At 43.3% G+C, this 27622-nt stretch overlaps 1 protein-coding gene and 1 pseudogene across 2 annotated transcripts; both read right to left on the bottom strand.

Moving 5' to 3' along the window:
• Positions 1-1238: 1238 nt before the first annotated feature.
• Positions 1239-27622, bottom strand: tprg1 (tumor protein p63 regulated 1). Its single transcript, XM_083647911.1, has 6 exons — positions 27524-27622; positions 24981-25227; positions 22499-22590; positions 17411-17587; positions 4753-4906; positions 1239-3239 (listed from the first exon to the last, which is right to left on the bottom strand). Exons 2-6 carry the CDS (start codon positions 25212-25214, stop codon positions 3045-3047), a joined length of 852 nt encoding a protein of 283 aa, XP_083504037.1. The 5' UTR covers positions 25215-25227; positions 27524-27622; the 3' UTR covers positions 1239-3044.
• On the bottom strand, positions 19157-20902 carry LOC310786943 (kelch-like protein 10 pseudogene; annotated as a pseudogene). The gene has a single exon. The product of its transcript is annotated as a kelch-like protein 10 pseudogene (transcript).

The raw sequence follows: 27622 nt of genomic DNA on the forward strand, positions 1-27622 counted from the left end.
GTGTAACTCCGTTCTCTTGGGGCATGTCAAACACAGTTTCATTTTGGCTAGTGTTCCCCATCAGAAGTGTGTGCTGTTGTCAATCCATAGCAATTTGATAGGTGCTGCAACCTGCCAGTTGATCAGTTTGATGTTATACTAGTGGAAAATAATTGTACTGAAGCACAAGCTCTATTCTCTAGCCCCAGGCATTAACCTACCTTTCCCCAATGGAATGCACTCATTAGACAGCCCTGAAAGTCATTCATCTTGTGAGTTTATGTATTCCTCTTTGACAATCCAATGATACACACCCAAATGTGCAGCAAAAGGTGATGAAGATCACTTCACTTACTCAGATTCCTCAGTCAAATTCACCAGACAGTCACATGAAATGACCCCTAAATTGGTACACATTGTAAACATTGCTAGCTGTCAGTTACTATTGTGAAGCTTATCACACAATATCATATCATATTATGGTCAAAATGTTTGTCATTTATACGCCAATATTTGAATTTGTGTGCAGTGTATTATGTACTAATATACTTTGAGATTTGTTGTGAATGAAGTGTGGTACAAATAAAATGCATTATTCTAAGTATTAAATTGTACCAGGATCTGTCCTGTCCCATTCATAAATCTTGAGCATAACGTGTTTTACTGTAATGTTAAGAGCGACTCCTGACCGATTATAAGTCAGATTTGGATTCAGATGCAATCCCTTAACATAATGATTTCTAATGCAAAATGAACATCTAATCACAGAGATGGAACATAAAGGAAGGAACACGCCTTCTCTCCCCCCTGCTTTCTGCACGCACCTCTGCCCACATTCATCCCATCTCTCCCCCCTGCTTTCTGCACGCACCTCTGCCCACATTCATCCCATCTTGGCAATAAAAAGTGACTCACACATACTGTATAAAACATCTAGAAGTTCAACAGTGAGGAGAGGCTCTTAACGATCCATCAAATAAACAATGTTAGAGAAAAGAAGAGGAAAGGGCAGACTGAAGCCTAATTATTAGATTATTACTGAAACATGACGCGACATGCAAACTGCATTAGTTTGAACAGCAATCAAAATAATCAGAAACATGCCATCTTGAGAAGCATACCTGAATTCGACATATTCCTTCATTATATTGAACGCTTTGTAACATGATGGCGGTCCGTGAAGTTTTCACTGTCACGCTGCGGCAAACTGTTTTGCTCACTGTCCTGCCTGTGGCGAAAATAAAGACAGGGCAATAAAAAGAATTTCACACCGTGATTGAAATGATTATTATTTTGAGCTCCATGGAAACCAAACAGAATAAATACAGCACTGTGTGATAATGAAAGAGAAACAGTTACATGTTATTTTTTTGAATCGAGAAACCAAAATTGCATAAACTCTACTGCAATTCTGTTGAGGGGCCAAACTACACGTATGACAATTTATCTGGCAGTTAATCCTGTTTTTTTTGGTACATCTTTTACAACTTGAAGAGCAGAAATATAGATGAGGTGCCTGGCTCGCTCCGGGGCAGAGCAGTGCTTGATCTGCAGGATTAGAGACGCGTCCTCATCCTGGGAGGAAGCACGTTAACCCCTTCAGACCCTAGGGTGATGATACATGATACTAAAGGTGCTGAACTTAACCATATACTTTACCTTTTGGAATAACAGATGTATGCTATTCCTGGGACACTCACTACTTGACCTTGTTTCCTGATGAGAATGGCCAAAAACGAAACTGATCGCTGGCTTGGTGTGTTTGTTTTACACTTGTCACTCAGAAAAGGATGTGCTACATATTATGAGGGAAATTTGTGAGCAAAACTGTAGATTATGGGTCTAGCGTTTCACTTTTAAAGCTCTTAATATTGTGTGTTGTTAATATGATCCTTCCACAATAGGAGGGGACCACAAGTGGTGGCATTGCTGAGCGGTCAAAGGTCACCGGTAAGGTTTACTAAACAAACCTTTGCGCAAATAGGTCACATAAGAACGAATTGTTATTCACAATGCTCAGGGTCAATGTATGATGATTTACTAACAGGTAAATTAACTAATTTAAACACAGTGCAGAGGAATCCAAAAGACAAAACCAACAAGACCGAAAACACAATTTTAACTTGAACTGAACGGATAACTCCTTTGTTAAACTTGACAGGTTATGGTCACACCTTTCTTGATTTGTACCTGCTTTGTAAGAACTGCTCATCATATATGGGACCTATTTTGGACCCCAGGAAAACTAGCCGGCGTCTTGGGGTCAGCTAATGGGGATCCATTTAAATAAACAAATAAACAAAAATATCTGGCCATATATATACTGTATATAAAAATATTTAATTTTTTTTTTAAACATCCCTAAGTATACCACAGACTTAAAAAAAGAGAAAAGAAACGAGAATGCTGCGCGCGCGCGCACACTCACACATGTACATTTGCTCTGTGGCAAGAACAGAACTTTACAAGAACATTGAAACCAAACAAGGCAGGCAGATACATCTGTAAACAAGCAAATCTGGGGGGAAATTCCAGCACCTTGTGCACTGTAATAATAGACTACAAATGATCAAACTAAACTGACAAATGTGCCCCCATGCTCCAGTGGATCTCTAAGGAGCTGAGTGGCATGGGAATGAGCTTTTAACAGGGGAACTGGGGAAGGAAGAAAGGGCTCGCATTGCGAAAGAGTTGAATTACCATATCACTGAGGAGGCATATCACTGAGGAGGCATAAAGCTACCATATCACTGAGGAGGCATACAGCTACTTGAGAGCAACACGGGAAATGTGGATATTTTCGAGTATTTATCATAGACAGTAAAATGCACCGCACACTGGTAATAAACAGTGGAGGAGATCACACAGTAATTGAAGTACTTTGAGAAGCTAGACCTCACTGTGAAGAAGCACACCTCATAAAAAAGACAAAAACTAGAATTTTAAAGACTTTGACTCATCCACATCTGTAAACAACGTGTACTCAACATAAACTCAGCAACCTAGAATAATAGTAAACTATTTGAGAATAAAGACAAAAAAAAGTAAATACATTGTAGAAGTGCTTAGAAGCCGATGTTCCCTCGAGCCAGGCAGTAGCCCAGTTTGTTCTGGTTCCCGATGAAAGACATGACTCCCACGTACGCATCGACGTCGATGGGCTGGTTCAGGACCAGGACGCCGTTGGCCTTCCCAGGAACCGGCTTCGTGGCGTGGGCTTTCTCGGCCGCCTGTCTGAGCTGCTCTTGGAAGTTCTGGATCTGCGGACAGGAGGACAGGAGGATCTATGTACGGTATCAGAGATCACATTTATTTGTTTTTTCCCCAATGTTCCTTCTTAGAAACGTTGATCTGATCGATGACCTGAGGTCACCTGACAAAGTGTCCTATGGGCCACATTAACAGCTAGGAGGTGGTAGCCTGCTATTCAGACTGCATCGTCAACTCTGTGGAGTGGGCGTGGCTTTGAAGGTCTGGAGCCAGGCTAAAGGCTGCTTTATGCTCACCCTGCCATGAAGGGCGCGGGCGTGGAGCGAGGCCCGGGCGTGTCAAATTAAGTAAATTTGTTGGGCGTGGTTATTCGCTAGCTCCGTCGCCGTGTGCCAGATTTTTTTTTCTCACTGCGCAACCTCCGGACGGCTTCTCTCCAAACATGGCCGCTTTCAAGCCACTGCGCCCTGAACACTGAGCTGTGTTTTCCCCACATTTCTTGACCCATGTGGTAGGCTATAAACTTTGATTTGCAACTGTTCGTTTTTAGTCATTTCACCAAGTAAATGTGTTGTGTTGAGAGCATTATTGAGAGAGATTAAAAGCAGCACAGAGTAGGCAATCAGGGCTGAGAAGTAAAACGGCTTTCAGTAAAAACAAGTTTGGTGATTCCTTCATGTGCTGATGTACGGTCGTTTGAGAGTGAAAGCGCACTCAGTGCTGCACATAATAGCGTTTCATTGCGACTTTTCACGGGCTGATCACTTGGCTGATCACTTTCTGAGTATAATAGCATCTGCCCCAGCGCGAGGTCCGCACGGTGACTCCCGGAGACTCGCGGAGCTCCACCCCCACGGAGCTTGCTCGAGTATAATGAGCCCTTTAAGGAGGTGGGCAAGTGAAGCTGGGAGCGAAGTGGTTAAGCGGTCTCCGCCAAGCCACCCGTCTGTTGTGATGCCTAAGCTGTCTGCACCTAAGGGGCCCAACAAGGCACATTTCTCATTCACAAGTGATGGAGACAGGCATTGCATTGCATTGCATTGCATTACATTGCATTCTTAGACTTGCTTCCAGGTCCTTGCGCACCAGTTTGAGTATGTCAGACTGTGATTTGACATCGTGTCCCCCGCTGTGTCAACAGAATCAAAGCTATCATGATGTTTTCTGTCATGTTAGAAGAGGCTGGTATAAATGGTGAATGACCATGCACTGCTGGAATTCACATCTGTGTCCCTTTTTGGTTTCTATGTAGGTCAAAAAGGACAGATTACACACACAGCTGATATGTGGTACCTAATTCCAAGTAAGTAATTTCTCTGGGCATCCGATGACTCATTCGTCCAGATGATGAATCTCACTACAGCTGCAATTTTCTTGAGGTGATACAGAAAGTAAAAATACCAACTGCTCTAAAGAAGAGATGCTTGCTGGATTAGGCAAATGTGACTAAAACAAATGGCAAAGTGTATTATTGCATTACAAATGTCTCAGTGGATACGTGCTGACAAATGAAAGAACAAGATACTGTGTTACTGATGGTCTTGCAGCAGCGCTCTGACTTACTTCACAGAGGGCAACAAACTTGTCATTGGCGTTCCTCACTGGGTGGTAAGTGAAGGTGATGAAGGGATAGTCGGTGGCGAAGGGGTTCCACCTGGAGGTGAAGGACGGCTCCCTCTGCCTGTCCCAGAACACACGCACGCCCTCGCCCTCTCTCCTGGACACGCCAACACCACGGGACAGAGGGAGCAGTCAGTGATGCATTTAACTCCGCTATGTCACACAAATTCACATTCCACAGTTTATGTTTTCATCAGATCAGTTAGATCACAGGTGCAACCAAGAACATTAATCAGGGCCCCGGCACTGGAACACCTAAATGGAATGGAACCATAATTAATGTTATTGGTTACACCCGAGTTTGCCCTGCTTTGACACCTCAAAATGGCTGCTGTGAAAAAGGTCTCTTATTGCTTTCTGCAAACATGGCAGTTTTGTTCTCCACTGATGATTATATACAAACCTCTGAATGTGTGTGCTCTCATTGCCCCTGGCCACAAGCATACATATATATATTTTATATTTACATAACATTTTATATTTTAGATATTATTTTGATAGTACTGTGTTATATATATATTATAAAGGGACAGGCTATGTCTTATAGCCTGTAATTTACATGTGGTAGATACTATTCAGGAGCCATATTGTCACGTAATTGCTTTTGCCCGATATATTTTAAACCCACTGACACACAGGAAAAGAAATGCATAAAGATCTTCAAATAAATTGACTGTTGACATTTATAGGCCAATACAAGAACATGACATTTGTGTGCACACATACAAATGTACAGCTACCTTCTGATGTGGAATAACTACACCTCTATGGAATATTACATTTACCATATTCATACTGTACCATGCCATATTATTTACCTAAAAAGGACTACCTGACCAAGGTCAATTGGGCTTCATGGTAACGATGTTAGAATAAAGAAACATTGTCACTAATCTATCTTCATCACTCATACTTACAGTGAGGGCAATGTGCTATTTGCCAGGCTTAGAGATAATCTACCGTCTGTTCAGCATATTCTCCTTCTTTTGCTCTTCTTTCTTTAGTCATTTGAAAGTAAATAGGTTTTAATGAAAAGCCCTGGGGGCCATGTCTTTTTTCCCAGCCTGATGAAACCTCAGAAGACTCCCATTTGTCTGGGAGCAGCTCCTCTCACTTTTAGATTCCTACTTTGAAATGTTGTTGGCGCTGGTCTGCGATCTGTGAAGCCCTCCACAATACTCTATTTACTGTTTGTCCATCAAAAATGATCTAGGATTCTCATGTCTCCAAGACTAATATCTGGGTGGAATACAGTATCTTTGCTGCTATTCAAAACACATGGGGTCAGATAAAGTTTACCCGCTGAAGCTCAAAACACCCTCCTCCTTGCATCTTACACTCCTCTACAATGTTTACATGAACTTCAATCTATTTGAGACAGCAAGAAAATAAGATGAAGATCCTTTCATCTCGCTGAAGTCAGTTAATTGACAATTGAATTGACAATGAAAATTCTCACATTTTCTAGCTATAATTTAAGCCATGTTAAAACCTGTTTTATCCTAGTTAAGCCAATGTTCCAATGTATTAATTTCCACTCTTACCCTTGAGTGACTTTGGATTGCCCTGTAGGAAATGGAAATACATTTTCTACTCATGCTCTCTCAGTGAGATGTTGTACTTTTTCCAAACAAGACCATACAAATCAAATTAGACATTTAATGGATGCCTGACATTGCTGTTGTCCATAACCCAAAAATAAAGAATCTTTTTCTCATGCCGAAAGGTCTTCTGTGCCCACACAGATTAAAATAGGTTGTCTGAGTCTCTCATACTTTCACCAAGTGTGGGGTCCATGCAGTATCTCCCTCTGCAACCCTTGGAGGCAGTTGTTCTATACAAGACAAATCTTTTTGCTTACATACCATCTTTGCTCCTAGAGTGATAGTCATGCAACTTGAGAAGTGTGACAGGTGGTTTTGACTGAAGATACTTTCTACTTTCAGGGAAAACATGTATTTTCTAGTATATCATCATTTTGCTGGGATCACACCCGCATTCTCGAACTCGGCCTTCATTTTGATGTCAACTACACGACACGCCTGTAAGGTTTTGTGACTGCATCTTGCAGGGTTTTGACGTCATCACGTTCGCAAAATCTAAGAGACAGACACCTGGCAAAGTACTCAAAACCGCTTCTGTCATAGTTCCCACTGCAATAGGTGTCACCAGGACCACATTTTGCCATGATGACACACACGCACGCACACGCGCACGCACACGCGCACGCGCACGCGCACACGCACACACACACACACACACACAGACTCACTCACTCACTCACTCACTCACTCACTCACTCACTCGGTGAAAACAATACCAGCCAACGCTGTCATGGCTGGTAACAATGCTGCCGTGGCTGGTAATCAGCATAGAGTATAGAAAGTCCGTACTAATGACAATATAGGAATAGCAAGTTACACAAGAATATCAAAGCACAATATTATAGCATACACTACACAGTAGCCTACAACAAATAGCTCTCCAAATACTTTACCTCAACAACATTACCACACATGCATACATCATACATCTTCCTTACTCTATAACCCTCCCTCACCCTGTGTAATAACCACTGCCTGACCTTGACCTTGGAGGTATGTTGGCTTGAGGCCTGTTTAACAGGTAGGAGCTGTTGATGACAGGCCTGCGCCCACTCAACACAAATGAGCATTGTGCAGATTTAACCCAGAGCCTTGCTGTACCTTGCGGTTTCACAACTTGAAAAAATGTATAGATAAAAAACAAATGTATTAAAAATATAAAATATTGTATAAAGGATCCTCATAAAGTGTAACTTGTTATGCCAATTGAAAAAAATTACTATTTGGTTACAACTGTTGTGATTCAGTTAATAGCTCCTCTAATATTAGGATGGAATTACAGTAGAGCTACGATTCTTGCTTGCTAATGCTAACTAGTTTGCACTGATTTACAAGAATGGAAAAAATATATACCGGTATATAAATATATATATGCATATATAAAATCTATAATTTTGCCAGGTTAGATAAAATAGATAACTGAATAAAAAAGTCAAGGTGCAGCCTGTTTCCCAAGAGTGTCCTAATTTCCTTAACGATCTGTCATGCTCATGTCCTCATTTTACCACATGGAGAACAGATCTTGTGCAAGAGCACTTCCTGCCAACCAAAATGAAACACCTGAGGCTAAACAATAATGGTGCAGTTGCAGATATGAGACGGTCGTAGGGAGGGGCCACATTATAATGCAATCATCTAGCCCTGTTTACACAATCGCTCCCCAAATGACAATGCTGCTGCTGAATGCTGTGTGCTTCTTCTAAAGCCAACGTGCTGCTGGGAGGAAAGGAAAACTCAGAGTGGCACAAAGGTAAAGCCCGGGCTAAAAGACTGATTATATTTCACCAAAAGCGAGTGGGTATGGGGGGGTTACGTTTTGTACACATTTCCCTTTGTAAGAGCACAGAGCTATTGGCCTAGTATAAATGGGGATATAAAAAAGCTTTGGAGAATTCCACAGGTAAGCTATCACTGGGGGAGGACCAGCCCAAACAGGCACAGCTGGGCTGGGCTTTCCAGCCAGAGGCCTTGGAAGTCTTCACGGTGTTTATGTGGCAGAGCTGGGGATTGGACTTTCACTGAGCCTCACATCTTAGAAACAGTCGGCTAAAGGAAGAAACGGCAGAAGTCAACTGAACCTGGATGATGTCATACAGGGGTTTCTCGGGGATAGTATTTGCATCAGTGAAATTTCTAAAAACCACACATTCCAAACTTTTTTTGACCAAACTGCGACCAAAATGCAGGTCAAATTGAGAAAATCCACCTATATGCTGCCCTTCTGAAAGGACTTCCACCTTAACACAGGTATTCATACAAAAAGCACACGTGCGTAAAATAACCACTGTGTTCTTAGTTAAGCTTTAGGGCAAGCGACTAAAAATTCCTTCGCTGCGCTTTCAGGGGCTGTGGACTCATACGTCAACACACAAGATAAATATCAGGGCCAGGCTTCAGTTGTCATGGCAAGTGTCCCACATTGTCTCCAAGCCAACAAACAAATGCTCTGATTGCTCAATAGAGCCTGCAAGCTTGTCAGCCATCCATACAGCCAATCCCTCCAACAAGCCACTCTACAGTCTCAAACAACAGGATGTAGGAGAAATAGTGAAGAGATAGAAATGGGATTATATGGATAGATAGATAGATAGATAGATAGATATAAACTTTATTCATCCTGCATGCAGAAAGCTGCTCACAAAGTGTATGCATTTGGAATAATAGCCTGTCTTCAAATCTCTGCACTTCCCGCAGCGAGCGAGCGTCCTCTAGATGAAAGTGCAGTCGTAGTCAGAATGAATGAGAATCAATCATTCAGGCGAGGGAGAGCAGCGAGTGTTCAATCTCAACTTCTGTGATGGACAAAGTATTCTTGAGTAAAGTGAGGTCACCTTGATGCTTGATTTCAGCTATTAGCATATCATTAACCCTACATTTCTAACGCCCTTAAGGGATCTTCTGGATGCTCCTGCTTTTTGCTGAAATCAGAGCCCTTACTACAATACTGCAGTTTGACATCTTCCTCATGTGTGTGTGTGTGTGTGTGTGTGTGTGTGTGTGTGTTCTGTTTTGTGAGAATTGCAGGTGTGTGTGTCTCCTCCCAAAATGCACACGATGTGCTCAAAGGCAAGCACCAGTCTCTTTGCTGAAGGACGAAAATGGCCACTTCAACATCAGGACGAACATTATTTACATTTATATTCATGTAAAGCACATATTTCCACACTGCAATCTCACTTGCCCAGTTCTCATGCAGATTACGGAGTGCCAGTGGCTAAACGAACATCTGGTGAAGTTTTCTACACAGTGTTTGTGATGTCTGAAGTGACTACTATGTACTGACTGCCCTCTGCTGTTTGAATGTGCAAACTGCAGTGGTTCCTACTGCTGTGGTCAGGTCAAACAGAATGATGATCACATTTTAACCACGCTGGCCACGCTATAGATTTTCAGCCCTATGTGATTTTGAGAAGTTACTCACATACAATCTATTTACTAAACAACTGGCACATAATTACCTTGAAAAACACTAAGTCTAATTGTGATTGTTTAAAAATATGTGAGGAAAAAACATCCAGGCTAGTAAAATTGTGATAATTCTATTTGAAGATGGGGCGAATAGGGCATCATTCACTCTAAAACACGTGTCAAACTCGAGGCCCGGGGACAAAACCCGGCCCAGCACATCATTTTATGTGGCCCGCGAGAGCTAGCAAGGGATACAATTTGCGCAATACAATTCTAATTCTAACTAGAATGTCTACATTTCCTAACGAAAATGTAATTGTGCTTGCTGTCCTCGCCATGCACCGCCTGGCTTCCAAAGTCCCTGCCCATGGACCTAGGGGGACTAAGTAGTTATGGGGGTGCCTATGTGAGTAAAATGACTTTGGAGTAGAAGTACTTGGTAGGTGGGGAAGTCAGACTGGTTGTAGCCTACTAGAGAGACACAAAAGGCTGGCCCAATCTCTGCAATCTAAAACTACATTACCTGCAAACTACAGCATCAATAATTACCATGTATTGTAAATGTCTCCAACTGTCTCAAGGAAAATAGGACATGATAACCTCCAGAGAAGTAGTATTCCTTGTAGTGTCATTCATGTTTATGGTTGCGACAACAACTGTTTACAAAACTAGCAGGCTTACCAGAGCTGCAAACACACAAGTGAAAAGCTATCAATGGCTGCATCTAATCAGCCAGTAACTAATGTAGGCTATCTTCCATTATGTTAGTGTAAGAAGTCAAATGTACTGATAATAGTCCCTGGTCACCAAAGTAATGTTACCCTTTTAGTTTTGTTACAGAGTTGCTGATCGGTTGTCATGTGTCCAGTCAGCCAGAGAAGCTGCTTGGGTAGCATGCTAACTAACGCCTAACGCAGTGGTTCTCAACTGGTGTAGCCTCAGGACCCACTATTTTCCTTGTCATGAAGTCGCGACCCAAATTTCAGATTTTGTTTTAAACCACTCAAATTTATTGCACAAAAAATAGCGCATTTATTTAATACACAATGCCTTCATGCACTGTCAAATGAACAAAAAAGTGCAACAGAAGTGCAACTAGGGCTAAAAACCAATTGAAATAAGGCAGACTTGAATTACAGGCCTATATGTTTTTAAATTTAAACAAGTCAAACTGGTCATGGTCAGAAAGTCTTCTTTGAACTGTATGAAATATGAAATAAAAGGCAGACTTTTCTTGAATCACAGGCAGGCTATATGCTTTTTAGTTAAACTGGTCATAACTTTTAATTAAACTGGGGCCATGCTAATCCAGTTTCAATCATCTGAATTGAACTAAAATTAAATATGAAATGAAAAGGCAGACTTCTCTTGAATTACAGGCAGAGCATATGCTTCAGCTTGTTAAACAAGTGAAACTGGTCAGGCTAATCCAGTTTCAATAATCTGAAAAAAAAAAAAAAAAAAAAAAAAAAAAAAAGTACTGTACTGTAAATGTCCGCGACCCAATCAAAACGGCCCCGCGACGCTACCCACCAGTTGAGAAACGCTGGCCTAACGCTAGCATTAGCTCAATTAGCTTGTTGCAACTAGTCCCAAACATTGATGAACAGTGTGTCCTAACGCCAGGGGGACAAGGTGTTTGTTTTGGCTGGCTGAGGTTAGCCTATAAGGCACAGTTGTTGTGGCTAACAGCCTCCATTCACACTAGGCTATTCACACTAGGCTATCTCTTCCATTATGTTTTCAAACCCAGCTGGCTGTATAAAATGAACAACCACAAAGTGGTGACACTTACCCATGGGTTCAGTTCATTTTGTTCATTCATTGTTTTCTGGACATGTTACCATGCTACATTAACACAGCAGCTAACAGCACAGACAGGCCTCCCATGGTTGGCGACAAGTGTATATCATTCTCTCTACCCAAGATGCAACACTGCTCTACCCAACATGCAACGCTGCTGCTCAGAGTTGCTCTTTAGCTCTATTTATCTGGTCAAATCTCACCGGATTCCTGTTTCCAGTACACTTTTAGCATTTGGTTTTTAACAGAGAAGAGTTGGAGCTGCTGAAAACATACAGTATGCAAATGAGAGTGAGACCATGAGTGATATACCCACTGAGATACAAGCATAGGTGTGTCTGTTGTCTGTATAATAGCGGGCGTGCGACAAGTGACAAGTGTCAAGTGTCATACAAGAAGGAAGGCTGGCCATAATGAGAATGAATCCGCACTTCCTGCCGCCCTTCAAAATAAAACCATTTAGAAGGGACAGGCACTGAATGCTGCTATAGCGCCCCCTAAAGGCTAAATGACAAAATACTTCTGATATAGGCTCAGAGTACATCCCTCCACACCTGTACCAAGTTTGGTTAGCATCGGACGATTTTTGTGAAATAGGCCCCACCCACAGAAGATTGGAAGTGGATTATATCGCAACGGTGCGTTTTTTTTTTTAACTTCCAAATCAGTGTTGTGCAGGACAGTCCCCACAAGATGTGTGCGTTGGTTTGGTGAAGATTGGACAAAGTTTCAAGGAGAAATGGCAAAAAAACTGTTTTGGACAAAATGCAAAATGGCGGAAAATCTAGTCAGACGGAAATGGGCGTGGCCTAGTTGAGTAGATACGGGAGGACCCAAGGAATCCAGGGAAAAAATAATTTTGATGATAGACCCTACGGTTCAAAAGTTATGGACCAAAAGGTAAGGAGGGCTGTTATAGCGCCACCATCTGGTCAATTGGTGCAATTTTTTCGGGGATAGTAAAAGACCCCTCAGTGCACCTCCCTACCAAGTTTGGTAGCTGTAGTGGTTATGGTTTCTGAATTACAGCTAATTTACTGCAAGATTTTGCAAGATTTTTCCAAACCCCATGCAAGTCAATGGGGAAAAAAATGGCGCTTAATGGCGAATTGCGGCCAAACCGCTTTCACAAACCCTTAGCAAAGTCATAGCATACATGTCCTCAATGAGCCGGTCATTTTGAGGTCTGGCATGTCTATGTGGCGCAAAAATTGAGGGAGTTATTACGCGCCAAACTTTTTGGCAGATATAATAATATGATTAAGTATGTGGGATTTCAAGATTGTGCCTTGCTTGTCAGCAAGCACAATAATTAGTTCTAATAAGCTACTAGTTGTCTGTTATTGTCTGCCATTATTTCTCGTATAATTCTGCTTTCAGAGCTGGCTATTAATTATTAAGTTATTACCAAGTTATTACCATTACTAAAACCAATAATAATCAAATCAGAGGCAATTATGTAATATGATAACAAGTAGGCTAGTTACATTTATATTGTGTTACATTTACAACCGGCACTTTGAGGGCAACCATACTGCTGATGGCCCAGAATGAAATTGAGTTTGACAAGCCTGCAATAAAACCTTATTCAGACAAACTGCGTGTGATCAGGTGAGAGACACACAGGAGTGCCGTGCGGGGATTATTTACAACCTTCACAGATATTTTTCACAACAGTTACTGAAGGAACCTCTTGTGGGGCTTCTTTAAATCTCCACACCCAACTCTTTCAGACAGAAAAAAGGCATTTGAATGATGTGCTGGGTAGTGCAGTAATTAGCTTGTCTAGACTGTTTGGATAGAAGGCACTTAAAACACTTCTTTCCCCAGAGATGCACTATACACTGCACTTCACGTCTTGGGTGCACCTGGAGAATAAGGGATGAAAACACAATCACAGTGCCTAAAAATACTGCCACTCACAGAACACTTTGTATTGGCATCATCAAAGGTTTGAGAGGGTGACGGAGCACACACAGGAAACAGAATATTGATGCCAAACAAGGGGCTAGCTCGTAGCTCCGTTTATGAAGCCAATACAGAAGTAACTTAAACCTGCATTCTTTTGAATAGCCTGCAAGGGGCGCCTTCACTGGCTGCAAAAAGAAGGCTGGTTACATGGAAGTGAATAGGGAAATTACCATACTTATTATTATTTAATTAGAACACGGCTCTCTTGAATACTCGATTCTGATTGGTCAATCAACAAGATTCACCAGTCATTATTTCTCGACAACCGACCGCTGCTCTGCCACACCTGGATTAATCAGTTGATAAGAGCTTTTTGTCAGCAAACACTACTAATTAGGCCAACCAGTTGCAGCTGTGGTGTCTTGTGTGCCAATTACGAATTAAACCGCTTTGTCGTTGAAAACGCTATTAAAAAATCAATTTGAATAATTATTTTTGTCAGATTATTGAATGATTTAGTTGTAGGCCGTGTTCTAAGCGGGATAATGTATATTGAGGCGGTGATTACTGGGAAATAATGACCTTCAGGTGAATCATTAAGCCCTCCGCTGCGCGTCGGGCTCAATCATCACCTGTCGGTCATTATTTCCCCCGTAATCACCGCCTCAATATACATTATCCCTTACATGTATGGCCCCAGTAAACTCTTTCCTAATGAGTTTTTGGTCTCAATCGCCAGTTTCAAGTCTTCTTCTCATCCAAATGCATGTCAATTCTGCCTCCAAATAAGATGGCAATGCTGAAAATGCCAACCTCGAGGCTTCAAAACGCGAGTCAAAAAAACAATGGATGGATACATCCATATATTTTATACGGTCTATGATGCCAAATCATCTCCACACTGAGCTGATGGCCAAGGGAAGAACTAGAAATATTGTAACATTTGAAAGCAAAGAACTGCCACAGCGTGGCCACAAAATTGTATCTAATTGTTGAATGTAACTTTTCCACCTCATATGTAACATTTAGTATACATCACTTACAAAGATACTGTAAACATTGTTGCAGAGGGACTTTCTAGCAGTGCCAGTTGTAGAAGGGGATTCTGCCGATCTGGAGAGAGCCGTAGACTAGCACATGCTTCCTCTGATACATGTGCAGTCGCCAGCCGCTTCTTTACACGTGACACCGAGGACTTTCCCCGGCAGGACGTACTGTATAGCATGTGGGAGCATCACGCTATTCCCCCCCGTCAGTGCATTCTCACCTAACAGCTGAAAACCATCACTGATCACCATCAAATTACAAAAGGAACTCGAACACGGTAACTTTAAGTACATTTTCCAATGGAAATCTTGATCAAAACAAGCAGAGAGGCATCTTCTCTAGGCGGTGAGCGGGATGCATGGAGACGATTGGTGTAAAGTTAGACGGGGTGAAACGAGGGAAGTGCATAGAGTAGAGGAGCTGAGGGGAAAGTGTGTGTGGAGAGCTTTTTCGGGGCAAAGAGTGCATAGCTGTCACTTGGAGCTGTCACTTAACTGATTAGTGGCAAATTAATGTAGTCCTTTCATCCAAACCTTTTAAAGATGGCTCAGGGGACACCAAAGCAAGTAAAACTAATTTGATGACTAAAATATAATGTGCTGTGAAGCGCTTAGAGAGGGTGGACTTTATTGGACGCTTTATCTCTACACATTACATTCAATTATAAATAAAACTCTGGTGAAAACCACCTGGGAGTCCAACAGTAAGAAAGACTCAGACACAGGCCCTTTTTGTCTTTGTCCTTTTTGTCTCTCTCTCTCTCTCTCTCTCTCTCTCTCTCTCTCTCTCTCTCTCTCTCTCTCTCTCTCTCTCTCTCTCTCTCTCTCTCTCTCTCTCTCTCTCTCTCTCTCTCTCTCTCTCTCTCTCTCTCTCTCTCTCTCTCTCTCTCTCTCTCTCTCTCTCTCTCTCTCTCTCTCTCTCTCTCTCTCTCTCTCTCTCTCTCCTTGTTTTCCAGAAAGTGATCTGCAGTTCACTGCATGGATATATGAGAAAAGAAAACATGCATATAACATGATAGAAACCTGCTTCAACACACACAGGATTATTCATACATTTCATACATCTACTGTATATTTCAGAGTGACATCAACAATTGATGAGCTCCTCCTTTCATGCTGTGTCTGACTTAAACAAGCCACCTCCACCCCAGCTCCTCCTTTCATGCTGTGTCTGACTTAAACAACCCACCTCCACCCCAGCTCCTCCTTTCATGCTGTGTCTGACTTAAACAACCCACCTCCACCTCCAGCTCCTCCTTTCATGCTGTGTCTGACTTAAACAACCCACCTCCACCCCAGCTCCTCCTTTCATGCTGTGTCTGACTTAAACAACCCACCTCCACCCCAGCTCCTCCTTTCATGCTGTGTCTGACTTAAACAAGCCACCTCCACCCCAGCTCCACCTTTCATGCTGTGTCTGACTTAAACAACCCACCTCCACCCCAGCTCCTCCTTTCATGCTGTGTCTGACTTAAACAAGCCACCTCCAACCCAGCTCCTCCTCACATGCTGTCTGACTTAAACAACCCACCTCCACCCCAGCTCCTCCTTTCATGCTGTGTCTGACTTAAACAACCCACCTCCACCCCAGCTCCTCCTTTCATGCTGTGTCTGACTTAAACAACCCACCTCCACCCCAGCTCCTCCTTTCATGCTGTGTCTGACTTAAACAACCCACCTCCACCCCAGCTCCACCTTTCATAGTGTGTCTGACTTAAACAACCCACCTCCACCCCAGCTCCTCCTTTCATGCTGTGTCTGACTTAAACAAGCCACCTCCACCCCAGCTCCAACTTTCATGCTGTGTCTGACTTAAACAACCCACCTCCACCCCAGCTCCTCCTTTCATGCTGTGTCTGACTTAAACAACCCACCTCCACCCCAGCTCCTCCTTACATGCTGTGTCTGACTTAAACAACCCACCTCCACCCCAGCTCCAACTTTCATGCTGTGTCTGACTTAAACAACCCACCTCCACCCCAGCTCCTCCTTTCATGCTGTGTCTGACTTAAACAACCCACCTCCACCCCAGCTCCTCCTTTCATGCTGTGTCTGACTTAAACAACCCACCTCCACCCCAGCTCCTCCTTTCATGCTGTGTCTGACTTAAACAACCCACCTCCACCCCAGCTCCACCTTTCATGCTGTCTGACTTAAACAACCCACCTCCACCCCAGCTCCTCCTTTCATGCTGTGTCTGACTTAAACAAGCCACCTCCACCCCAGCTCCTCCTTTCATGCTGTGTCTGACTTAAACAACCCACCTCCACCTTTCATGCTGTGTCTGACTTAAACAACCCACCTCCACCTTTCATGCTGTGTCTGACTTAAACAACCCACCTCCACCTTTCATGCTGTGTCTGACTTAAACAACCCACCTCCAACCCAGCTCCTCCTCACATGCTGTGTCTGACTTAAACAATGTCACTTCTGTTGTCATTGTTGCTGCTCTGTTCTGTACCTGAGGGGTCTTTGCTGCTGCTCTTCCTGCCTCATGCTTCCCATGTAAGCGCATGGAAGGGCAGGGAGCTCCCAGAACACAGCCATACTGCCAAATATAAATATTGCATACTTCTAATAAAGTTTATTTTTGACTATAGTGGTCCTGACAGAACTTGTGCTGTTTTTCTGGCATATCTCCTTGGTGTATAGCACAGAATTAGATGAAAAACTGACTGGAGGGGGGCTTTCAGCAATTAATTTCAGCTCTGTGATTTGGAAATTGTAGAAGTTTTTTTTCTTTTGTATTGACTAATAGTTCAGCTCTAACAGGACTCACAAGGTCTCTGTTGAGGGGCGGTTGGGTGCAGTAAGGATGAGGGAACTCACGAGAGCAGAGAGCGCTTTGGGAAGGTAAAGGTGCCATGGGAGATGCGGTCCACAAAGTTGAGCGGGATCCTCTGGATTTGCTCACAGTTGAACATCACAAAGTCGTACTTGCAGACCAGGAGAGAGTTGTCTGTGATGAGCACAACGCGTTCTTTCTCGTTGTTCCAGTGATCCACCCTGAAAGAGCCAATAACCACAGAGGAAAGGTGAGACCAGTGATTTATGACCAGTGTTGGGAGGGTTACTTGTAAAACGTATTCCACTAGATCAGTGGTTCTCAAAGTGGGACCCCGGGGTCCTTGGGGGGAGGGTCCCCACCAAAAAAGTTAATAATTTTTAATTCCATCCATAAGTACCACAGTGACAGAATGTATGACTATTTTTGTCATGGGTTTCATACACTTTCTGTAATAAAACAGCTAAAAGCAAACATCTTATCAGATGGGGGACCCTGGGGCAAAATCTTTTTTTATTGCAAAGAGTTGCCAACAACTGACCAAATGTGGATGCAGATTTGAATGCTGTGGAAGGTGCAAATGCTAGCTTTGGTCTTGCTTGTACAGCACTGTCTGTGTAGCTGCAGATGCAGATGTGAAGATTATAGAAGCGGCTTCACCGTTCTGATGATGTCATATTAGTAAACAGACATCAACTGAGCATGCAAATGCCCCTGACTGAAGATGTGACTGTCATACCCACTGATGTCATGTCCCACAATCATCAAGTGGAAGGACGGACGGACGGACGGACAGACAGACATGCAAAGTCAGATAGAGGACGGCCTTGTCTCGTACCTCTGAATAATTTGAAGGGAGGGATAGCGCCCGATTTGTGAGAATTTATGCCGTTGGAGACTTATAAAGAAGTTTAATCCATGTTAGGAAATTATCTTCAAAGCCAAATCTCTGGAAGACCTCAAATAAATTATGACCATTGTTGAATGCCTTTTCAGCATTGAATGTAAGTATGACCAAGTCTTCATCTCTTTACATTTTTGTATGATATTAGAGATGTCTTAGATTAAAAGTAGAATTTCCAATGGGTATGAAACTGGTTTGATCGGTATGGACCAGTTTGCTTCGTAAAGGGCTTAATCTGTTTGCTAAAATTTAAAAATAAAATTTAAAAATAAGCTTTCCGGCTAAATTCAGGAGAGATTGGGTGATATGAACCTACTTCTTGTGCCAGCGTCTGTGTATACATTCTGTGTAAATTGTATAAGTGCTGAATTTTTTGTATAATTCGCTTGGAAGCCCATCTGGGCCTGGGGTCTTCCAATTCTTAAGAGATGTAATGGCTCTTTTCATTTCTATGATACTGATTTCAGAATTGATGCCTTTACATTCTTCTTCACATATTTTGGGAAGATTAAATTTATCAAGAAACTCATTCATAACTGATGATTCTGTATTGCTCTTTGATGTGTATAAATCAGAATAAAATTGTAGAATCAGAAGTACTTTGGAGATGGATATAGGCATGTTTTTTGTATATTTAAAACATTAATTTGTCGGAGCTATCGAGAAACGCGTGTTACTCCTCCATTGCTCAACAGCGCCCCCCGACCTGGCCACTTTCTTTCGTGGGGACATAGAACTGTATGACAGCATCGGCGACCTGACCACCAGGCTGAGCCTTTCCTTCTTTTGTAGGGAGAGACAGACAGACACAGTATCTTACAGATACCTCGGCCCCTAGTGGTCACGCCCTAAAAATACTTATGTAGTGTAAAAAAGTATGACTTTATTACGTTACACCACTGTACTCGGCCATGTGCCACCAAAGTTTTGGTGCCGCGCAGCAGCTGAGTGCGCTGCGGGAGATCAACATATTGTTTGCCTCGTGCCACTCATTGGCATTCTGGTTGTACTGCTCCACGTTGAACAAGATGGTGTCGCCATTGAAGCCTCCGCACACGAACAGCTGGTCGTCCACCACCTCGATGCCAAAGTTACTACGTGGATTCAGCATTCTGGGCACGCCGCTCCATGTGTCAGTCAGCGGGTCGTAGGCCTCAGCGCTGCGCAGGTGGTTGTGGGGGGTGCCGTCACAGCCGCCCACTGCGTAGACGAGCTGTCTATAGGCGATGACACCCAAGCCGCTGCGCTTGCTGCTCATGTTGGTGATCATAGTCCATTGGTTGGTGTCTGGGTTGTAACACTCAGCTGTATCCAGGCGATTGTGCCCATTGAAACCACCGCAGATGTACACCTTGCCGTTGAGTACTGTGGCACTGGCATTGCTCCTCGGCCTATTCATGGGCTGGATTAGAGTCCACTGGTTGGTCTGAGGATCATAGCGCTCGACACTCTTGAGCCGGAAGTTTTCGTTGGCGCCTCCCATGGCATAGATATTGCCATTCAGTACTGCCACGCTCACATAGCAGCGGCAATCATGCATGGGCGCCACCTCATGCCAGGTGCGGGTACGGAGGTCGAACTTCCGTACAGTGGTGAGCAGATCAATGCCGTCGAAGCCGCCAACACAGTAGACAACGCCATTTAGGAAAGCAGCACCGTGGTAAACCCAGGGAGGCCCCACAACATTTGGTACTTCGATCCAGAGCCCGGTGTGGGGATCGTATACCTCAATGGCATTGGTTGCCGGCAGTCCGTCGCCACTCCAGCCTCCGATGGACAACAGTACGGCATGATGCAGGCGCGGGCGAGTTAGAGGGTTGGAGGGTCTGTTGATGGTGACATCATGCACGGCCCCCTTGGCGTTGATGACTCTGGTGGTGACATCACACATGGCCTTCTCGGCGTCGATGATGACTGGCTCGCACTCTGTGTTGTTCTTAACCAGACTGTTGTTCTTCACCTGGTTGATAAAGTAGTCAGTGGTCATCAAGGCCAGGCGTATCTTTGGCAGCAGCAAGGAGATGTGACCTTCACGCTCCTCGGGCAAATGGGCGATCCAGCGGAGTAGGGCCTCAAACGCTGTGTTCTCCCGCATCACGTTCAGATCGTCCCGCCCCAGGATGTCCATCAGCTGTACCAGAGAGAGTGCCAGGAACTCTTCAGAGGCCACGGCAATCTCCTCAAAGTTGGCCAGGATAAAGAGAAAGGCCTTGCTCCTCAGGTCCGGGCAGTAGAAGAAGTCTACGAAATTAAAAATTCCAATGCAGTTCTCCGGGCAGAGGTGCACCTCCAGGAAGTTGCAGCAGGAGCGTACGACACCCATGACTCTGAGGTAGTCCGCTGCTATCAACAGCTCCTCCACATTCCCCTCGTTCACCGGGACAGAGCGGGTGTTGGCGTACTCTATGAGGAGCCACATCATGTTGGCCGACACGCCGGGGATATCGTAGATGTTGTCGTTGGACGTCCAGGCATGGGTGAAGAGAGCACGGAAGTATTCGCTGCAGGTGCAGAGGATGTTCTTGTGGGCATTGAATTCGACTTCACCCACTCTGATCACGACGTCAGACAGTGACCCCTCCAGACGCTCATTAAGCACTGACAAGATTGACCCTTCGCCTTGTTCGTTCATTTTGTTCGATCAATACTTACTATCTAATTTACTAAATTCTTTAGTCTGGATGATTTTGTCACAATGTGACAATATCTATGACATCATCACTGTCATAATCACTAATTATGTTACTTAATAGACATTGTAACATCAGTGATCAAACAGTGACATCATCAGTGATTTAACATGAACATTGTGGCATCATCAGTGTCTGCACTGATGATGCCACAATGTTCATAGTGATATCATCAGTGATGTCACACTGTCCAGTGAACTGATGTCAACTGATTATGTCACTTATGCATACACATTGTTTTTTTGCCTAAGGCGGACAGTGTTAGTCACAACAATTTGGGGAGTGGCGGTGTCTGTTAGTTACGATTTTGGTCACGTTTTCATGGAGCGTTTTCATGGAGCGTGATTGCTATTAATCTTCGTCAAGACTATAGTGAGCCGTCTATCACTGTATGACATCCTTGGCGATTTATGACCTCACACTATGACATCATCGGCGACCTGGCCACATATGACATCATCAGCAACCTGGCCGCTCAGCCCCTAGTGGCGACGTATGACATCATCGGAGATCTGGCGACTCGGCCCCTAGTGGCCACGTATGACATCATTGGCGACCTGGCCATGCCGTACAAATATATGAAAATATATGACTCTTCCAACAGCGAGCTACCATCTTCAACAAAGAGAGCTTTGAGGAATTTCTCATCCAGTTAGCTTGTATGACATTTACTTACTGGTCTCCCTCTGGGAAATTCAGTAATGTCACACAATTTCCATATAATGCACTCTTTTTGTTGCAAGAACCCCAGCTACAGTAACTGCAGGCCCAATGTAGGACAAACGTGTTGCACGATTTAGCTGCATAAATGGGATGTATTATTCATCATTATATCTTTTAAATGTTTCCTGAAAGCTTGTGCAGGAGTGATATAACCTGACATCGGCAAGTGCACTCACTAAATGTCCTCCAGTCACTTCATTTTCCTCCGTGTTCATTTCAGTCTCATCATTTACTCTACATTAAGCTTAGACTGATACAGAGTTTGGGGTTTAATAAGGACATTGATATCTGGGTTAATTCATAAGGATTTTTTCTTCTTCTGTGGTATATTGTAAAAGGTAGGCATCTCTATGAAAATATTTGAGGAAATATTCTTCATATCTTGCTCTCAAAGAACAATTGTGACAATGATTGGCTCTAAAGTGTCTTGTTACTTAACATAAATCATAATTATAGCTATTTTGTCTTTAAGTAATAAACACCTTGAAAACTAACATTTCGTGGCTATGCAGACATTGCACATTTCTGCAATAACTTGGCACTGCCATGAATGGTATCTGTCTAGCGTTATCAAATGTGCTAAAGTGTTATGACCATGAATACAGTACTAGAAACTACACTTGAGAAACTAACTTTCATCTACATTGGATCTGTTAAAAAAAGCATCCTACTATCAGTCTTTCATTGTGCTTTAGATTACATTACATTACATATGAGGACATTATCTGCGTTTACAACCATATACGTGTAGTACTACATACTGACATGAATATGAGGCTGTGTATGGAACATGGCATCATGAACAGTGAACTCACTCTGCCATCAGCCAAATACTGCAGATGCTGCCATCTATCTCTTTATCCACCAGAATCTCGATGTCTTCCAAGGCCTGTTTCAGAGTGCCAGGCTGAGGAGAGAAGAAAAAAACACAGAACTGATTCAGAGTGCCAGGCTGAGGAGAGAAGAAAAAACACAGAACTGATTCAGAGTGCCAGGCTGAGGAGAGAAGAAAAAAACACAGAACTGATTCAGAGTGCCAGGCTGAGGAGAGAAGAAAAAACACAGAACTGATTCAGAGTGCCAGGCTGAGGAGAGAAGAAAAAACACAGAACTGATTCAGAGTGCCAGGCTGAGGAGAGAAGAAAAAACACAGAACTGATTCAGAGTGCCAGGCTGAGGAGAGAAGAAGAAAAACACAGAACTGATTCAGAGTGCCAGGCTGAGGAGAGAAGAAGAAAAACACAGAACTGATTCAGAGTGCCAGGCTGAGGAGAGAAGAAAACACACAGAACTGATTCAGAGTGCCAGGCTGAGGAGAGAAGAAAAAACACAGAACTGATTCAGAGTGCCAGGCTGAGGAGAGAAGAAAAAACACAGAACTGATTCAGAGTGCCAGGCTGAGGAGAGAAGAAGAAAACAGGCCTGATTCAGAGTGCCAGGCTGAGGAGAGAAGAAGAAAACACAGAACTGATTCAGAGTGCCAGGCTGAGGAGAGAAGAAGAAAACAGAACTGATTCAGAGTGCCAGGCTGAGGAGAGAAGAAAACACAGAACTGATTCAGAGTGCCAGGCTGAGGAGAGAAGAAAAAACACAGAACTGATTCAGAGTGCCAGGCTGAGGAGAGAAGAAAAAAACACAGAACTGATTCAGAGTGCCAGGCTGAGGAGAGAAGAAAAAACACAGAACTGATTCAGAGTGCCAGGCTGAGGAGAGAAGAAGAAAAGAACACAGAACTGTTTCAGAGTGCCAGGCTGAGGAGAGAAGAAGAAAACACAGGCCTGATTCAGAGTGCCAGGCTGAGGAGAGAAGAAGAAAAGAACACAGAACTGTTTCAGAGTGCCAGGCTGAGGAGAGAAGAAGAAAACACAGGCCTGATTCAGAATGCCAGGCTGAGGAGAGAAGAAGAAAACACAGAACTGATTCAGAGTGCCAGGCTGAGGAGAGAAGAAGAAAAACACAGACATGGGTGTCACTTTCTAATTTTTGATTGTAACAATCCCACAGGACACACACAGCAAGCCTAAGATGTGATCTGTGAGGCAGGCATGCAGTTGGGCGCAGTACTCCAGGAAAGTCTCAGAGCTACTGTGTAAAACAATTATAATAAAGAAATACTGTGTATATATACACATACTGTGTGTGTGTGTGTGTGTGTGTGTGTGTGTGTGTGTGTGTGTGTGTGTGTGTGTGTGTGTGTGTGTGTGTGTGTGTGTGTGTATATATATATATATAGAGAGAGAGAGAGAGAGAGAGAGAGAGAGCCTCAATCCATAATATTAAAAAATCCTAAATTTATTGTCAACAAGGCCTTCCCTGTTTTGCAATGCAATTTTTTTTAAATAACAAGCTACTCTATACTTACACTATGTTTTAACCTTTTCATACCAAGTTCAAGAATTTAAAAGAGGTGAGGGTGGGGGCTCATGCCAGAAGGTCCTGACAGTCTTACTGTAACCGGAGCCTTGGTGCTGAGCTGGCCGGGCAGCATGGGATGTTTGACTGAGACATACTGGAGGTCTAGAGTCAATGTGGCAGATCTGCCTGACAAACTGTCATTAAATCAATGATTTACATTTGGTAGGTACGTGTTGCACTGGCTTGGCAGCTGCAAGGCTTGGTTGTATTTATGGTGGGCATGGGATGCCTATTGCAACATTAAGTATTGTTATTCCAGCACGCATGGTGCTATGTGTTTATGTTAAACACCATGTGGTTTTATTGTGCTTTCTGACAAATCATTGCTATACTAACATAGGCCACAAGGATAATACAAGGGATCAGTGTTGGTAAACAAACGGCTTACTGGGGGCAACTTTATAATGGGACCCTATATGGAGCCAGCCTTGAGTCTCTCACTCTCTAGCAGGCTGTGCTTTTTACTAAATTCACTTCATTTTAAAAAACTGCTACAACTTTAACACGACATACATATTATACATCAAACCCTTGAGCTACTTCTGCTCTCACTCAGAATGTCAAAATATAAGCGATGTGATGTATAGTTTTTGAGATATTAATGTTTGTTTGGCACAACTCATACTCGTTGACTCTGCATTTCCAGGTGTTTTTTTGTTGTCGTGATGTCACGCTGATTCGTCCTATTGGACTGTATTTAAACATAAAAATGACTATAAATTTCACATACAGCCTAATAGCCTATAGAGACCTAGCAAGGTGAGACCCGTAAAACACCTGACAGAAAGACTATACAGTATGTGCCAATTTAGTGTTACAAACCCATTATACTGTAGTAGCACAGAAGCACATGGTGTCAAGTGGAAATGTACAAGTCGTTACCCTCAAAACAAAGAACCTCTTGAGCTTGAACTGGTCCACTGCTGACACCCAGCGGTTCTTCTGGGTCTGGGTGCTGCTGGGTGACGGGGTGGCACCCTCCTCCTCCTCCTCCACCTTCTCCTTCTCCTCTGGCTGGGCTGTGTGTGGAGGCTGAGGCTCCTCCTGGACCTCAGAGACACTCAGCTGATCCGCCTGCTTCATAGCCTGCACACCTTCCTCCTCCACCTCAATCATTGTGCTTCAACAGCTGATGACAACAACAACAACAACTGATTTATGCAATTGAGCTGGAATCTGGTGCGTCATGGATAGCTTACTGAACGGGCCAACTGGGCACAGGCTCAGGGGCCCAAGAGCTCAGGGGCCCCCGAGCCAGAGCCTGATGCTTTCATTAACTTTACATTTATTGCCCTGCAGTCAAAGGACTTTGTCATTTATTTATTCATTTGTTTGTTTATTTACCAAAGCCACAGAATTGCCCCATATTAACCGAAACATTTGTTTTGAACGTGTCAACATGGCATTGTCACTTCTGGCGACTGCATGGAGCGAGTTCCCCTCAGTTTATCTATAGCAGTAAAGCTCTGATCATTGTCCAAAGGCTTTGTGTAAAGTCGATTTACGAAGACCCAGAAATGCTGTTCCGACTGTGTGGCCAATAGCCATACAGTAGATTTGGGGGCATTACAGGTAATCAGAGGCATTTTGCACTTTAATAACATATGTTTCAACAACAACAACATGTTTAATATATGTTAATAGGGCTAGAATAATCAGCTGTGTGTTGGCATGCACCTTGTAATTCCTTTGTAATTGTTAGAATTGAGTTTCTCTGCCAGGGGCCGGTTGAGGTTCACATGGCATCTTTTGCGCGCTCAAATCCAGCATGGCAGATGCACCCAAACTCGACCACGGCACACTGATCCATGGCTATCTCAACTTCTTTGGAACTCCGCAAGCGCACTGCATGTCGCATAGCCTGAAATAAGCCTTGAATCTCTCACCATCAGGATCTACCGCTCTCTACTGTCTGCTACCGGCGATATTTCCTTAATGTGTAGACTACTTTTTGCAAGCTTGGAGAGACACGGACGGCGAGATCTTTCTCCTCCAGGTGTAGATCAATAAGTAAAGCTACTACGGCACAAGTCATTTTTTGCAAGTCCAAGTCAAGTCTCAAGTCTTTGAGCTAGAGTCCAAGTCAAGTCTCAAGTCTCTTATAGATGAGCGTTCTATCATCTGCTGCATGTGATCCGGTCTGCTTAGAACGAGAGATGGGGACTTGAGACTTAGACTTGAGTTGACTTGAGTCTCTGTTTTGATGACTTGTGAGTTGTGACTTGACTTGACAAAAAATAAATGACTTGAAACTTGACTTGAGAGGTGATGACTTGGGTGACTTGTTTGTGTATATCAGTTTAAATATGAATAAATATCAACATGTTCAAAGCCAACATGGGAGTGTAAGCTGGAAATGGCATTGTCTTGGCTTTCAGTCATGCTCCTCTCACTGGATGGTTTAGTTTTTTCAAGGAGAAGCCACTTACGTTAGTACAGTAGTTAGTCATCGTTACATGAACCGAAATAAATACGCTTTTATACTTGGGATTTGACAACTAAGGACTTGACTTGACTTTATATAACCTGTGACTTGACTTGCCCAAAACCAAATGACTTGGGACTTGCTTGTAATTTTGGAGCAAAGTGACTTGGCCCCATGTCTGCTTAGAACACTAACTACATAGCTAAAACGAAGGAATTCAAAGCATGTAGGCCTGGCTAGCTACTGTATTATCCTCACTCCTTTATCATATTATCTATTAGCATACACACAGTATCAGCATTGATTAGTTAACATTATTATTAGTAGACCTTTCCTTAATGTTAATACACACATACAAATAAAGACTGTTCATAAGTCTCAAATCTCAAGTCCAAGTCAAGTCTCAAGCACCTCTCAAGTCACTGTGTGTGACTTCAGTGAGGCTCAAGTCCGAGTCTCAAGTCCAAGTCCCCATCTCTGCTACGGCAGTTTACTCCATTATTTACTTCTGAACTAAATAGCTAACAACACAAACTTTGTGTGTGAAGTTGCTGTCTTTGGTTGCTTGGCAACGCCAGGCGCGCCCATAGCGCATCGATGTTCACTGTTCACTAGTATCCAGTCTACTCAGCGCGTTTGGTTGTATCTATGCAACCAGGAAATCTGGTGCGATGCCCCATTTCATATAACGAACAGCGTCTGACACATTTTGAGCACGCCTCAAATTTAATAGCTAGATTAATTATAGCTATTGATATAACGATATTGAACTTGTATCGACCACCTGAAAGTTTCCCCCGCTGTCATCTGCCTGCCTCAGTGCTGTATGTGTGACTTCCCTGTCCCTGACCCTGTCGAAAATCTCACTACACTGCGCCCTCTCTTCGCTCTTCACAGCCGAAAGCAACGAGGAGTTCAAACATCAGTAAGTGAGCACTTGACTTTCTTTACGCCTGTAAACAACGTCTCGCTAATTCAATAATGCAGGAGATTTACTTACCGAGTAATTATCGAGGGCATAGAAAATGATGAAAGCTAGTCGGACAGCAGCAACAGGTGCATAACTTCCTTGTTCCGCACCCGCAGCATTTGTTTAGCT

This window comes from Poromitra crassiceps (genome assembly GCF_964638095.1).
Source record: "Poromitra crassiceps genome assembly, chromosome: 12".
Lineage (NCBI taxonomy): Eukaryota > Metazoa > Chordata > Actinopteri > Beryciformes > Melamphaidae > Poromitra > Poromitra crassiceps.